The 16804-nt window shown below is 26.0% G+C and overlaps 3 protein-coding genes across 3 annotated transcripts; 2 read left to right on the top strand and 1 right to left on the bottom strand.

Annotated features, from left to right (window-relative positions):
* The first annotated feature begins 153 nt into the window (after positions 1–153).
* On the top strand, positions 154–11804 carry LOC145742028 (protein kinase C-like 1B). Its single transcript, XM_082559764.1, has 16 exons — positions 154–438; positions 898–1035; positions 1357–1408; positions 1793–1955; positions 2166–2200; positions 2293–2369; positions 3117–3252; positions 4880–5007; positions 5414–5459; positions 6200–6330; positions 7132–7299; positions 7615–7769; positions 8316–8454; positions 8711–8899; positions 9711–9851; positions 10177–11804. The coding sequence occupies exons 1-16, from the start codon at positions 232–234 to the stop codon at positions 10423–10425; spliced, it is 2154 nt and encodes a 717-aa protein (XP_082415890.1). The 5' UTR covers positions 154–231; the 3' UTR covers positions 10426–11804.
* A 741-nt stretch (positions 11805–12545) lies between these two features.
* Positions 12546–14777, top strand: LOC145742110 (vesicle transport protein SEC20-like). The gene is made up of 5 exons (XM_082559870.1): positions 12546–12767; positions 12969–13153; positions 13533–13618; positions 13693–13836; positions 14238–14777. Exons 1-5 carry the CDS (start codon positions 12648–12650, stop codon positions 14423–14425), a joined length of 723 nt encoding a protein of 240 aa, XP_082415996.1. The 5' UTR covers positions 12546–12647; the 3' UTR covers positions 14426–14777.
* On the bottom strand, positions 14403–15884 carry LOC145742109 (cytochrome c oxidase assembly factor SCO1-like). Its single transcript, XM_082559869.1, has 2 exons — positions 15188–15884; positions 14403–14977 (listed from the first exon to the last, which is right to left on the bottom strand). The coding sequence occupies exons 1-2, from the start codon at positions 15821–15823 to the stop codon at positions 14711–14713; spliced, it is 903 nt and encodes a 300-aa protein (XP_082415995.1). The 5' UTR covers positions 15824–15884; the 3' UTR covers positions 14403–14710.
* Between the last annotated feature and the right edge of the window lie 920 nt (positions 15885–16804).

Consider the following 16804-nt stretch of genomic DNA (forward strand, 5'->3'; position numbering starts at 1 on the left):
AATTTTTATGTTTGTTTTACCACTAAAATTTACGCTTAGTTTTAAAAAGAGGTTACTTTATTGTTTTTAAAAAACTTGAAGCTCAACATAACAGAGTTTGGGGCACACTCAGTCAAGGCTTCTGTTTTAAAGTTTTAGAAAAAGTGACGATACTACTTTTTGCGGTTTGGCCTATATTTTGTTGTAAAGTTGTGTGGCGCGTACAAAAAGTGCAAGTTAGGGCTTTCTAAAATGTCGAATTTCAGTGGAAATTTAATGGTCAGAGTCATAGAAGCCACTGACCTTAAACCAACTGCGTTTAGCAAAAGATTACCCGGAATAAACATTTCTACGTTGGATACTTACGTTGAAGTAAATTGCGATGATCAAATTATCGGAAAAACTGGAATTAAAGCAAAAACACTTTCACCAATGTGGAATGAGGATCTTGGCGACGAGGTTAATAAATTTAAACCAAATTTTAACCAAACTTTTTTTTTTCCAACTTGTTAAAAATGGCAGTTAATTATATTTATATATTTATCTTAATAAATAAACATTTTATCTATTTAGGTAACAAATAGGGATTTAACTTTTGAGGATTAAAAATTACTTTAAAAATAAAAAATTAAAATATTAGTTTAAATCAACAAAAAATTAATTTATGGTTAGGTTTATTTTTATTCAGTTTATTGCATTTTTTAAAGAATATTATTTCTATATTTTCATTCTGTAATTTTAAAGTGTTATAATTAAATAAAAATATTTAAGTTAAATTAAAAAAATTAATAAGTAATTTAAACATTAAAATTTACATATTTCAAACATTAAAATTTACATATTTGAATAAGAATCAGCATTGCTTAATTAATTACAAAAAAATAAAATAAGTAAAAATCATTTTTTAATAAAATTTAGGTCCAAGGAGGTGAAGTTATAATGTTTCGAATTTTCCACAATGCAATTGCAAGTGATGATTTTGTAGCAGATGGCCAAATATCTTTCCAAAAATTCAACAATGAAAAAACTACAACTGGAGATTATAAAGAATTCTGGGTATGTGTTTTAGTTTTTTTACAATTGGCTTTACAACATGAGTTCTTGGGTTTGTTTCAAATGTTTTCATGCTGTAGTGTCATTTAGTAAGGAGGTATACACTGATATAAAAAATGAACTCCTGCTGAGCCAAAAACAAAATTGGCAGATTAATTATTGAGCAAATATAAATAATATATCAACAACCAAAGTCAACTTAAGATGGGGTCTGGGTAACAGTAAAGTTGGCCTTCACATCCAGGATAATTTTAATTTGAAAAAATATTAAAAATCTTTTTATGATTTAAGTGTTAAAACTAACATTATTAATTATATTTTTAGCTTGAGTTGGAACCAACTGGGAGATTAAAAATTGCAGTAAAATTAGTTCAAGGTGGGTGTTGTTTTTTTGGTATAGGTTTGTTTAATACTTTGTATGAGTATATATAACTTGTTTTGTTGTACTTGCCTTGCCAGAAATATTTAATTATATAACTAGGTTATATAATACATCTGTGGGTTTTGTTAAAATCGCTGCTATAGCGATTTGCATTAATATTGTTTTTAGTTAAATGTGAAAGCAACAATAAAATATTAATAAAATTGTGACATAGTTTAAAGTTACAACCTCTTTTAAAATTACTTTTACCTGAAACATTTGGCAGAGTATTAATAAATACCCTACACTAATTTATAATAAAAAAAGATGTATTTTTCAGAAATGTAAATTTCTTAAAATATAAGTTTTGTGTAAAAAACATGTTTTTTGCTGATTTAGACAAAGGTGGTGCTTCTGTAAATCACAAATTTCAAGTTAAAGAAAGAAGAAGAGGAAGAAGAAATGCAGTAAGAAGAAGAATTCACAGAGTCAGTGGCCACAAGTTTCTTGCCACTTACTTGCGCCAATTTACTTTTTGCTCACACTGTAAAGAATTTATATGGTATAAAAGTTATTTATTTTAACATAAATCACACTTTCATATTTTTTTATTTAATAAAAATTAAACTAAACTTTAAAGGCTATATTAGAGTTCTATTGGTAAATTAATACAGGTATAAAAAAAAAGAAAGTTTTGGATGCTTCAATCATTTTTAACTAATCTAGTTATAAATATAATTTTGTAATATTATATAATAATTATTTTTAATAGGGGTGTTGTGGGAAAACAGGGATACCAATGCCAAGGTTAGACTTATTTTTGATTTAAATACCTTTTAGATTTAGTTTTATATATACCAAAGTCAATAAAAAACACTAAATTTTTTTTAACTTTACAGCTTGCACTTGTGTTGTTCACAAGCGATGCCATAAACTTGTGTTAAAGAAATGCCCTGGGTGCAAAACAGAAGACTTGGTGAGTTTATTTTATTGGCAATAAAACAGTTGGTGAAATTTGCACAAATAGCTAATAAATTATTATGACAGGGGCCACAATACTAAGTTAACACTGGTAAAAAAAGCAGAAATGAAAACTATTTATTTACTGTATATTTGTTGTATGTTATGCAATAGCTATACAGGTGTTTATATTGCATCTAAACTGTATGTAAACTATCGTCACTTACTAGCGTTTTGTAAAATACCCTTTTCGTATTGTGTCTACTGTTCAAGTCTTTGTAAATAATATAAAACTGAAAGTAAACATTTTTGTTTGTAATTGCATTGCACAATCACTGGGAGCAAGAAATTGCTTTTATTAAAACTTTGTGTAAACAAACACTGCAAAGTGAAATATTAAAAGTTTATTTTTAATTATAGCTTGAGGACATATAATATACCCAATAGGTAATACAAACAAAAAAGAAAGGAATTTAAACAATAAGTATTGTAATGTTTGTATATACTTTTTTATTGGCATTTAACGAAGAAGGCTTTTAAATGAATTACTACAGAGTCACTGCATTACTATCAATCAAAGTCAATTTTTTATAGGTTGCTGTCATGTTTATTTAAACAAATTGCTGTCTAAGTGCACTATTTAGTGTAAAAAAATTTCGTTACATTTTTTCGGGAAAATTTGTGAACGAAAATCATCTTAACAAATTACTTTTTGTAATGAATAAAATTTTAATATTATGACGATGTTTTTTTTCCTGTTTAGGACAATCCACTTTTAGGCCGAATTAATTTTGATATTCCTCATAACTTCAAGGCTCATTCATATTCTTTCTTTACCTTTTGTGACCATTGTGGTTCCTTGCTTTATGGACTCTACTCACAAGGCATGCAATGCAAAGGTATGTTTAATGTTAAAATAACTGTTAAAAACAGATAACTTAAATTAGTCTTGATGTGTTTTTATAATCTTTTTTGTGTGTTGTAATAAGTAGACAAACATGACTAACTTTATGTTATTTTGATTTACAGTTTTATTTAAATATGCATTATATATATATATATATTGTTAATTGTATCTATTTTATAATATTGTTATTATATATTTAATTTCAGTAAAAGTTAAAATAATTTAGTTTTTATTATTTATTTATTAAATGCCTATTTAAATTTTTTCCTGCTTTAAAGCCTAATATTATACTTATTGTAAGTCGTTATTTTTAAAATTAAGTTAATACATGTTTAATGCCATCTGAAGGTTCACAATTATTCTTTTATAAGTAGTAATTTCTTGTACCGTGACTAACCTTTTTTCATGCAAAAAAGGCCATTACCATTTTTAAACTCAATATAGTATTTGTTATGCAATTGATACAATTCAATCTTGAAATTTTTTTAAATGTGCAAAATAGTTAAGCAAAATGTTAACTATGTGCTATAAAAAAGGCATTTAAAAGTTCATAAATTTATGTGTACTTAATGTTCAATCATTAACAAAAAAATATTCCTGATTTATAATTTTTATTTAATCACACATTAACCAAAGACTGGCTAATAGCTGTTAACTTATTAACCTTAAAATATTTAAAACTTTTCTATTTAAAACAAAGAGTTATTGCAGTAAACTTTAAAATTGAAGGTAAACATATTTTTTTGAAGTTATTTTTTAAAGCCACATAAATACTAGAGATAACACCACCTTATAATTTTTATGGTGGTTAAGTGTGCATTGCCGCTTCACTGGTGAACCATCTTACTTTATAACATTCCTTTTACTTTTTTAACAAAAAAATATATATAAGATATAATATTGTTAGAATTTGTAATAATATTAATAGTCATAATATTACTAATAATACTAATAGTCTATATCTGTAAATAGTAATTTTGTTAACAAAATGGTGTAAAAGTTCGTCTATTTAAATAAATTGGCTATTAATACACTCTCTTTTATGATTTAAAACAAGACTTATTAATTAAAAAACATATTTATTTTGGTTGTTACATATTTATTTAAAATCCAGTGTTTTTGTCTAAGTTACCCAGCATTTAATTAGCAATTACACCCACTCTATGTATATTGCACAAAATAAATGGCAAGATATTTATTATTGGCTGTTTGTTTAAATGCTGATGAGTCACATCACTGTTTTTAAGGAAGTCTCTTTGGTGTATATATATGCCACACACAGTTTTCTTTATAATGTGTTGATTGTGTTTATGGTATATCCTTAAAAAGGCCATCTTTTTTAAAGCCTTCAATCTAGTAATTGACATTTTGCAAAAGTTTAACCTAATAGTTATCAGCTTTTTGGTATTAAAAGATCATAAGATAAACGTATAAAGCATTGTTTCAAATATTAACAAAATTGCCTTACTGTATATAATAGATATACATTAGTAACTACCTTAACTCGTTAGTAACTACTTTAACTTATTTTATTAGTAAATGCGTAAAAGTAATATATATACACATAAACATTTTCGAATATTTTTATACACATTTTAATCACTTTTTTTAATTTTCAGCCTGTAAAGTAAATGTACATAAACGATGCGCAGCCAATATGCCAAACTCATGCGGCATAAACGAAAAAGAAATATCCGAGGTTCTAAAAAAAATGGGAAAACTCGATGTTCAGCCCAACAACAAAAAGGTATAGGCTATTTAAATATATCCAGTATTGAATTTATTTGTTAACACATTTTTGTAAATAATTTATCACTACATAATGTGCCTTAATACGGATAATCTTTTTAACCTGACTATTAGTGCATGATTAGCCTATTCACTTATCTAATGGCAATTGGCTTAAAGCAGTAAGCAATTAGGTTAATAAATCATATGTGGTGCTGTTTATTCAAACTAGAGGTCAAATATAAATTATATTTTTTTAAATTATATTTTTTTATTTTATTATATAAAATTAGAAATTTTGTTTTTAAATACAATCATTTTTATTGTTTTATTGTAATAATATAGCAATTCCACATTTTTTCGATTATTTTCTTTTAATAAATTTGTTTTTTTTATAATTGTCATTAATTTTTTTATTGTTGCAGCCTTCAGTAAGCTCTACTCACAAGCAACCTATTGCAAACTCAACCGGTAAGATTTTTCAATCATAGTTCAGTAGGGAATTTCGATTTCCGTCAAAGGTTAATTTTGTTTGAAAATTAAATGGGGTCATATGGTTTAGCCACTTAGGTTTGGCTTTTTAAAGGTCTTACTCTTTACCATTAAAGTCATTTTATTTCTATAAGTCATGCCATTCACTTACTTTATTTTCTCCAAGTCTGTGACATTATACATGAACACATAATCATATTTCTTATTGAAAAATAGAAAAAATAATTGGATTATTATTTCAGGTGGTAATCAATAGTCGGTTGATGTGTAGCTTATTGTTATGTATGTGTGATAAACCAATATTTCTTTATTTATAATCGAGACTCGAGAGAATAAATAACATAACAGTCAAATTCTTAATACAAAAGCATATATATTGAATGTGTATTTGATTTGTGGCTATCAATAATAAAACTCAATTATATTTTAATCGATAATTAATTGTGCCTGTGTAATTCATTTACAATATCTGTGCTTAGAAATTATTTCATTCGCGTACATGTTTACACAATACATTTGAATAGTTCAATTTAAATTATATTAAAATAGGTTATATTGATTTCTAATTAATTATCAAATTATTGTCTAGTCTATAGGAAATTGTAACTGGCTTATACTTAAATTTTATATAAATTCACCATTTATAATGTTTTTTGTTTGTTTTTGTAATAACTTTAAAGTAAGAAATGTCATAAACACTTTAATTTGTTTTTCTTAAGATCATAAACATGGCAATGGAATGTCAACCAAACACAGACATGTAACTTTAAAACATCAAGATGATAAAAACTCGGCCAAATTAGCCGATTTTAAATTTATAAAAGTTCTTGGGAAGGGTAGTTTTGGAAAGGTAAGATAAAGATTTAATAGCTTTTACTTTGTAACATTTATTTACCTAACTTAATGTTATTTTTGCTATTTTTCTTCTGTATATTATGTAGAATTTTTGGAATGTATTTTTAAATTTTTGGGGGAGTAAGAATAGGGTGTCTATATATTGCAGTTGAGTTTTAAAAATATTTTTTGTTTCGATAAAATGTGGTTTAATTGACCTTTGCAATAGTTACGTTGCTATGTTTAAAAACATAACCTCCTGTATCTTTTTTAAAATTAATCATTGAAATTAAATATAAACAATGGTTTTTGTTTTGCAAAAAACTAAACATAATTAGTATTTTTGTTGAAATGTTTTTTAAAAAAATGTGAAACAACCAAAAATGAAGCAGTAAATAAAATAATTGTTTTCGAATTTGTGTAAATGAAATTGGTAAATTATTTTTAAATAATTTGTAAGTATAATAAAAATGTTGGTGGTTTTCTCATTTATAATTGCTCGGTTTTTAACTTTTTTTCTATTGCTTTAAAATAGTTGATAGTTTGCCCTATGGCCAACATTTTAATTATTGTTATATGGTTGCAACCCTTTTATTTGCCTATGATAATTTATTCACACATCACAAACAGTAGTTTAATTTATTTTAAAGGCCAATAAATTGGACATGCATATATATATGTAATTTTTTTCTCTATTACATATAGAAAAGACTCTATTAAATATAGAAAGATGTTTCATCTTTGTTGATTAAATTTATTATTAAACTAATAACCTTACCCACTGACCTTAATATATTATTTCTGTCATAACAAACAGGTCATGCTTGCCGAGAACAAAAAATCAAATCTAATTTTTGCCGTAAAAGTCTTAAAGAAGGATGTGATAAGTGCGGATGATGATGTTGAATGTACGCTTACTGAGAAGAGAGTCCTCGCTCTTGAGCATCCCTTCCTCACCTCCCTCCACTCCTGTTTTCAAACAAAGGTAAAAATTTTTGATATTTATATACAATTATTTTACATTTTTTAATACTTTTATATTCTTTGTATTATTATTTCTTGTTAAATTGTTTTCCAGTTGTATTTAAGAATTTAACAATTTTCTAGTGAACACAAATTTATTATTTTTAAGGTAGTGAAAAAAAAAATACAAAATTTAAAAATAGGACAAAGATAGAATATCTTTAATTTAATGTCTTTTATATTTTGATTTTAATAAATTGCTATTAAAATTTTCTTAGAAGAATAAAAAAGCATTAAGTTTTGATATCTTAATTATTATTTTTTTTCTTTTTTACAGGAGCGATTATTTTTTATAATGGAGTATGTAAGTGGTGGTGACCTTATGTTTCAAATTCAAAAATCAAGAAAATTTTCAGAAGATCGATCTAGATTTTATGCCGCAGAAGTTATATTAGCACTTATGTTTCTGCATGAAAATGGAATAGTATACAGGTGCCTATTTTTTATATGTAACTGAAGTTTTTCGTATAGAAATTGAATCCATGTTAAAACCATATTAACTATTTATATTTAATATATAACCTGCCATTTATAAAATTTGCTCCTTTTTAATAAGCATAATTTTTGTAAAGTGTGTTTGTAAAGTAAGGGACATTTTTTAAAAAATATTGTCTAATAAATAAACCTGCTTATATGGTCTGGAAGAAATTTCATTTTTATTATACCTTAGAGATACAATGACATGTGAGCAGTTGGAATTAATCTGAAAACTTTTTGTTGTGAAGCAAAGTGTTTTCTACTATACCATGCTGCTAGTTTCAGTGTTTTCATATTTGACCTTTTGCCTAATGATTAACCTGCCATTAAGTTGTTGGTTTGATAGGAAATCATACTGTTTATGCTCCCTTTCTTAGGGTCACTATGACATGGAAGCAGTGGAGATCAAACCCAGAACCTTATGTAGCAAGGGAAAGTGAACCACTGCACCATGCCACCATTTTAATTATTTTGTTTCTTATGTCAGTTAATTGTTTTTAGGGACATCAAATTAGACAACATTCTTCTTGATCAAGATGGCCACTGTAAGTTAGCTGATTTCGGGATGTGTAGAGAAGGAGTAAAGGATGGAAACCTTGCTACAACTTTTTGTGGCACCCCAGATTACATTGCACCCGAGGTGAAAATTGATTAAATTAAACTTAAACAGTCTTCTAGGCATGATGACCTTTATATAAGGGACTTTTTTTGATTTATATCAAGGTCTTTTTTTTTTTTTTTTTCATTTTTTAAAGATGTTCTTTTAACCATTTTAACAAATTATTATTTTATTATTTTAACATCCACTACTAAAACTTTACAATTTTACTTTTAAAATTTTGTTTTCGCTGTGGAAAATATGTAAAGTTTTACAACAATATTATTATTTTTTTTAGATATTACAAGAACTGGATTACGGGGTATCAGTTGATTGGTGGGCACTAGGGGTTCTCATGTACGAGATGTTGGCGGGGCAACCCCCATTTGAAGCTGATAATGAAGATGATTTGTTTGAATCAATAATGAACGATGATGTTTTGTATCCTGTTTGGCTAACAAAAAATGCAGTTAACGTATTAGAAATGGTAAGAAAATTTTATTGTTTTTTGTTAAATTGTTATTGTCAAATAAATTTTTTGCTATTAATAAATGTTTTTCTCTTTTTTATTGTGCCAGTAAAAACTCTTGCATTACAGGCTATATTTTAAGTATGGTAATATGGCTGCAACTTGCAACTAATATTTGCTGGTGGTTTTTCACACAAACATCACAGTTGACAGTTTAATTGATTTTAAAGGTCTAATAATTTGACATATATATATATATATATATATTGCACTTAACGTTTTTGTAAGTATGGCATTTATATATGTAAGATTGAACTTCACAATTAATAATTTAATTTCGTACAAACCTAATACTTTAATTTGTATACACTTTCTCAAATATCAGGAATTTTAAACTATTTCTGGTATTGTTTTGTCATGCATTATTTACCTTCAATCTAGTATTCCATAATAGTAACCTTTCAATGTAAGAAAATTTTATAGACTTGTTATTGAACCATATCCCTCAATTTTACTATGTTTTATTTTGGTATACTTATGGTTAGTTTTTAGAAAATTTTAACAAGCTGGTTTGGTGTTTTAAAGCCCAAATTTTTAAAATATTTTAAAGCATAATTTTCTATTTTAATGCTGTATAAAACTATTTTAAAGTAACAGAAATGAGATATAAAAGATCACAAATTAGAGATACTCATAAAACAAAAAAAACTGTTAATGTTAGCAATTCACAAACACTGTATTTACAAAAAATTAAGAATTTTTTGTTAAAAAACAAGATTTTAAAATAATCATATCATCATAATCTAAATTAAAACAAATTTAATTTAAGTTTATGACAAAAAATCCTGCCAAAAGACTCGGTTGTGGGCCAGCTGGAGAGAAAGCTATTTTATCTCATTCCTTCTTTGCTAATGTTGATTGGGCTGCATTGGAAAAAAAAACAGTGACTCCTCCATTTAAACCACATATTGTAAGTTTTATTTCCAAAATTTTGAAATTAATGTAAATATAAGAATAAATTGGCTCAATACAAATACTAAATTTCAAATTTTTTTTTTATTAATTTAATTTTGTAATGTAGCAGAAATTTATGGTATTTGGGGCAAGTATATGACACAGTTATGTAATATATAATATAATATTTTCATTAGAATATATACACTTTTTTATTTATTAATTTTTTTACAAAATTTAAAGGAATTATTAGTAAGTATAGCGAAATACCACAAGAAATTTGGTTTTAAAAAAATATTTATAAATTCTGTGTTTTAAAATTACAAAATTTTCCGTTTTAGCGAGATCTTCATGACACTGCAAACTTTGATTCTGATTTTACAAAAATGTCGCCCACCTTAACTCCTATTCCCTCACAAGCCATCAGCACCATAGTTCAATCTGATTTCCAGGGTTTTTCGTTCATAAATACTAAATACATTTCTTCCTCAAATCCCAGTAAAACGTTGGCGAAAAAAAATGAGACTGTTTCCAGTTCAAGCGTAACACCATCAAAAACATCTGAGAGCATACAATCAACAGATTTATAAAAAAAAATTTTACTGATTATTTCGTATTTTACTTTTTAAGTCAAGTGAATTTTGGTTATTAAGCGTGCAGATGGTTTAATTTTTATTATTTTATATCAGTTTTTGCATGTATATTTTTTAGTTTGAATTATGTTTTTATTCGGATTAGTAAGTGCACTATTGTTGAGATTTTATCGTAGTTTTTATAATTTTAAATTCTTCTATTACAAAATACTCAATTTTGGTTTTTAAAATAATTTTAGTTCTTATTCGATTTTAAAAAGTAGTTTTTTGTTTGTTACTTGTAGTTTGTATCTTTTAGTCATGAGTCTTACAAAATTTTAAACATTTTATCTTAAAACTTTTCATTTTTTTTTGTTTAACCCCTTCAATTGTCAACTTTTTAATTTTCTTCATTTTTGTCTCTGTACAATTCTATTTCCCACTGATTTAGGTGTGCGTTTAAGGTCTCATTATTTGTATATTTCGTGTTTTAGGGATTTTAAAGTCATTTTTTTACACATATCTTCCATGTAGGATTTTTGTCATTAACCTGTTTCTAATTTTCATCAATTTTCTGTCATCATTTTAATTCTCAGGCAAGGTAATTTTATCAAGTAAGTAATCATGCTAAAACTGCTGAAAATCAATTAGCAAACAAAAATTTAATTACTATTTTTTAAACATTTAATAATAACTGTTTTGTGTGAGTTTTGTATGGTAGTTAATATTATAGTTTTGACCATATATACTTGTTTAGGTACATTAAAATTCTAGTTGGTTTACACTTTTCTTGACAAAATCTATTTAAATATGTTGTTTGTTGATACCATGATAGAAAATAACCAATACTGCCCTTATTGCAAAACTTAACTGTAGCTTTGGTAAAATTACTTTATCATATTACTCAAAGTGTTACAAGTCTTATGTAGAGCAAGCTGCATTCTGTTATACATTAAAAAATTTGTATTTTTTTAAGTTGTGTTTTCTCTATTTGAACAACTGCTTTAATTTTGTACTTTTTGGTGTGTAGTTAATAGTTATCTTGCACTTACATATAATCTCTACAGCCAACACAATTAAAAGAAACAATAATTAAGTTAAAAAAATTACACGAAAATTTTTTTTTTTAAAAGTTGTTAAATGATCTTGACATATTTGAAATGCTTTTTCGTATTTTGTGTGCAACGTTTTATAATGCAGCGTAAAAAAGGTTATTTTTATATATCATTTTAATAATTTTTTAAGTTGGTTTTCACCAGTAGATGTACTAACCCTGTGTAATCAAATAAAATCGTTTAATTAATAATAGCGTATGTAAATACTATTTCAATAAAGAAATTTTTATTTGAATATCTGCTATATATTCGTTTTGTTTTTATGTTTAAAATGAAATACTGCATGCGTATTTAAAAAAATATTTTTTATTGTAATTCTTTTATAGCTTTAACATTTATTACATTATTATTATTTGTAATTTTCGAAAGATGGCTATAAAATAAATTTATAAATTAAAATTCTTGTGATTATTTAAATCGTAAGGGTTTTTATTGGTTGCATGAAAATAACCTTGACAGTTTTCAATAAATTGTTCATTTTGAGGTTTTTATTAATGTTTTTGGTTTTTATATTTTAATTCTTATTTGATTGTATTTTAGGCTTTATTATGGCGATCATATCTTTGGTAATAGATATTATTTATTAAAATGAACTTTTTCATTGACTAAAATTTTTATTGAAGAAAAACATATCCCATCAATGCTGTATTGGATTTTTGTCTTGGATTATTATTGGACAACATCGATAGGATACGTTTTTAGTCAACGAGTAATTTATTTTATTAAATAATATTAATTACCTTACCTTAAAAATTTATTAACTTTAAGTGTTTCCATCGAGGAATGCTAATAATTTACCAACCTCCTTATTTAAAAAACATACAGCAGGCAGTATTACCAAGTTAATAATGTTTAAAACTTTTAAATAATTTAAAACTGTTTTTTTGTAATATATTTCATGTTTTTTTCGTGAAGTCGTAAACTTTTTTTTACTTTAAGTATAAACATAAAAAATAGGAATGTCGATAGTTTTGTAACATAGCTGTCTCATTTTGGTTACTACTTTACTTGGCATTTAGATAGTAAACAATACTACATAAAAAGTTACACGTTAGCAAAACCGGGGTTTATTCTTCCCGATTTTTTTAAAATAAAAACACATTTAAAAGTCAAAACAAATGGAAGATGTCAAAAATTAGTTGGACAAAACGTGTTTCTCGTGCAAAGCTGTCGACAAGCCTTACACCGGAGCAATGTAAAACCGACATTATTCGACTAAATTGCGCTGTTAAAGCAAAAATACAAGTAAGATTTTTAATAGCACATAAAAAAACAAATACAAAAATACCTTTTATCTATGCTTTGCATTTTTTAAGTTCAGCATTTTTACATTATAGACTCATAGTTAACTGTATTTTAAAGATTGTTTTATGAGTCTGTTAGTTTATTTCTTTTTCAAGCATTTTATATTATTTTTATTGTATATTTTACAATATCTGTAATCAGGATATCTGGGAATGTAGAGGACCCTTGCTTGCACTAAATGAGTTAAATAAAGAAGCTTTGGAAATTTTGAATGAATTAAAACTAAAAATAGAACAACTTGAAGAATTGGCAAATGAGTTAGATCATGAACGATTGCGATTGGACCTTTTTCAATTTGTTGAAAATCAAAACAAACAAGTTCAATTGTAAGTGATACTGTAGTTTGAGTTTGAAACTATAAAAATGCAAAAAAAAAATATATATATAACTATTTTTTTGTAATATAATTTATTTACAAACTTAAACAAACAGTTTTAGTTTTAGTTTTTTTTTTGTTATAATTAGTGGGTATTTACCTGTTAAATGGATCCCATGTATTGCATGGATCAAGTTATGTAAAATGGATAAAATCATTTTCATAAATTATAAAGGTTATATCAAACCCTATTTAACCCGAAATCCATTTATTTTATTCAATTTATTTGATTCTGTATATATATTTTATAGGTATTAAAAATAGTTGACTTTTTGAATTTCTTACTGCAATGTTTTTTTTATTATGTTATTTTCGTCCTGTATATGCAGTACGCAGTCAACTCTTCGAAAAGCAAACGTTTCATGCAAACGGGCAATCGATAACAGAGAGAAAGATTCTTTGCTAGGATCAAGAGGTACCTTAATCTTTTTCATAATCTTTTTTTACTTTGAATAATCTTTTATCCAACAACAACATTATTTATTTAAGAAACAAGACTGCAACAAATTCGATTACGAAATACAAATGCCAGTAAGGTTCAGCTGGCCCAAAATGTTGAGGATAATTTGTTAAATATAACAAGAAAGATGGATAGTACATTACAACAAAGTACTGAAGCTATGCATACCTTAAGTAAGTATATTCACAATTTATTTCTGAAAAAAATTAAAGTTATAAAAATTTTGATGCTATGATCAATCAATCATTCATATAAGTGCCCTAGCCATATAAATGAACTAAATCTGCTTTCCTAATTGTGCAAAATAAGTTTTTACAGTAAATAAAAAAAACGGTAAAATATAAAAAAATACAGAAAAGTAATAGATTGTTTTAAAAACTAGATGCTATATACATTTATATACATTTTTAAGTCCCCCATATCTTAAAATTTAATTGTATTTGTTTTAAGCAAAACTGATTTTAAATGACATTTTTTCTATTCCATGTAATGATTCTGTTTGTTAAACCATTAAATACCTGTTTATTTATATAACTGTTTATTTACTTGTTAATTACACATTAAAATTATTTAGTTTCTTCGTCAACAACAGTTAATAAAACTGGGAAAGAAATCCAAGATCAAAGAGGTTTAATTCAAACTAGTCACAGACTTATTACAAAATACAACAGAAGGGAGTTTACTGATAAAATTCTTATTATTTTGGCTCTTGCTCTGTTCTTTTCTACAGTTTTGTACATTCTTAAAAGAAGATTATTTTAAGAACTGGAAGTTATCAATAACATGCTGTTAAAATTTCGTCCTAAATAAAATCCACCATGCTAATGATGATTAACAAAAAACAAAAATTTGCTAATTTAATTTTTAATATTATCCATTTTGGTAACAAATTAAATCTTTATAGTGTAATACTCAATGATTTAGGTGAAGAAATTTGTTAAATACAAACTGTAGTTGACATTATACATAATGTTAAACTAACATGGTGATTGGTGTGTCCTGTTTGTATGGAATGTTGCAATAAATTTTAGAAAAAATAAAACTTATTTATTTGCTCTTATCCTTCTTCTCTTTAATGGATTTACACATCAATAAACTAATAGCTGCTGATATTTCACCAGCAGATTTATTTTGTCCAAAATACTCGCAAAACTTCCCTTCATCGTCTAACAGATACATTATAACTGTATGGTCCACCAGGTAATCATTTTCACTGTCTTTGGGGCCTTCAGAATAATAAACTCTAAAGGCTCTTGATGCGATGTCAACTTGCTCACGTGTTCCTGTTAAGCCGATCATGTCAGGATGGAAGTCCTTAAAAAAATTAAATAAGATAATGTTGGTGGTCAAGATATTTATAAGACATATATATATATAAATGCATATCAATAAGCACAACAAATGCAAATTAGATTTTTTTCTTACATTTTTTTGTGATAAAATTAGAAATAAGAAAAAGTAAGTAACAAAACTTTACTAAAGTAATTATGTATATATATCAAAGGGGACCATGTCGAAACTTACAGCAATATAGGTCTTAACTGAACCCACTGTATCTCTTTCTGGGTCAATACTAATAAACACAGGTTGTAAATTAGGTATGTTTTCTGTTCTTTTTACTGTGTCAATAACATTTCCCATTTTTTCCAATTCTTCAGGACATATATCCGGACAATTGGTAAAACCAAAATATATCAAAACCCATTTCCCAAGAAAATCTTTGTTACTCCTAAACTTGTTATTCTGATCTAGTAACTCAAAATCACCACCCAGCGCAGGGCGACCATAAGACCTGATAGTTTCAGTATCCAGTTTTTTCTCCTTTTTACTTTTAAAATGTTTCATGACTAGCACACATATTGCACCAACAGCGGCAACTATTCCGACAGTTATCCATTGAATTGGACCTTTTTCTGAAATTTTTTCGGCTTTTTCTTTACGACTTGGTGGTACAGTTACAAAACATCTTTGTGACCGCCATGCTTTCGGTGTATTTAATGAAAATATATTATATTTATACACCTTTGGGTTTTTACACAATATTGTTTGTTTGTTATTGCTTTTTAAGCTAAATTTTAATTGTGTTTGATGTCGTGCAATTATTCGGGTCAACAGAGTTGTATTTGGGAAAAACTTAACAATTTTAGTGCAACGAATCATGCTCTTGTTTATTTGCGTGTTTTATGGAACGAATAGTTGTACTTTAATTTTATAACCGAAGTAAAAATTTAAACTTTTAATCATGCTAAAAACGTATACGGGGAAAACCCTAACTGGAAATTTATTATGATTTCTATTAATTCCCAAAATCATTATTTCTAAGTTTTAACTTTTTATAAATTTGTAATAAATTTTTGTGCTTGCGTTCTAAATAACTTGTTTTACCACAATTTTGTGTTATTTATTGGTAAAACAATCTTTTCTAAAATTAAAAATTGTAGTTTTAAAAAAACACTGCGGTTCCGTTGTAAGGAAGTAAACTAAAATAAGCGTAATACTGATTACATTTTAATTTAATGCGCTAAATTATTTTAAAGTTGTGAAATTACATACTATGAAGTTGTTTCGGCTAGTTTTGCTGTTCACGTTAATTGAAAATGGGTATTTTCAACGCGGAGATTCAAACCACGAAATTGTTAAATTAATGACGGTAAAAATATAGAACATAGCTTTATTGGGCAAGAAATATGTTTCATGTAGAATATACATTTTATGACAATAGCTTTTTTTTTAAAGTAGAATATAATTTTACAAAATATTTATTTTATGACATCAGAATTTTTTAATAGAAAAAGGCTTATGAATTACTTGAAATGGAATTATTGGAAATAGAATATAATTTTACAAAATATACCTTTTATTTACGTCGAAAAAAGGGACAAATTTCCAAAAAGTTTGTTGTTGGAAAAGTTGTGAAAAACAACAATACTGTTTTTAACAAAGCAAGCAAGGTAAAAAATTATAAAATAACTTATTAAAAAACATTTAAAAAAAACAATGTTCATAAGTTTATAGAAAAAAAAATTACAAAAACCTAATTGTTCTAACAGAATATGGATACGTGCTTTTATCTGGGAAAAACCAAAAATCACAACGGCCATCAGACTGCTCTAAATTTATGCAACGGAGTAAGGTATAAAC

The sequence above is a fragment of the Corella eumyota genome, chromosome 2, assembly GCF_963082875.1.
Source record: "Corella eumyota chromosome 2, kaCorEumy4.1, whole genome shotgun sequence".
In the NCBI taxonomy this organism is placed as follows: Eukaryota; Metazoa; Chordata; class Ascidiacea; order Phlebobranchia; family Corellidae; genus Corella; species Corella eumyota.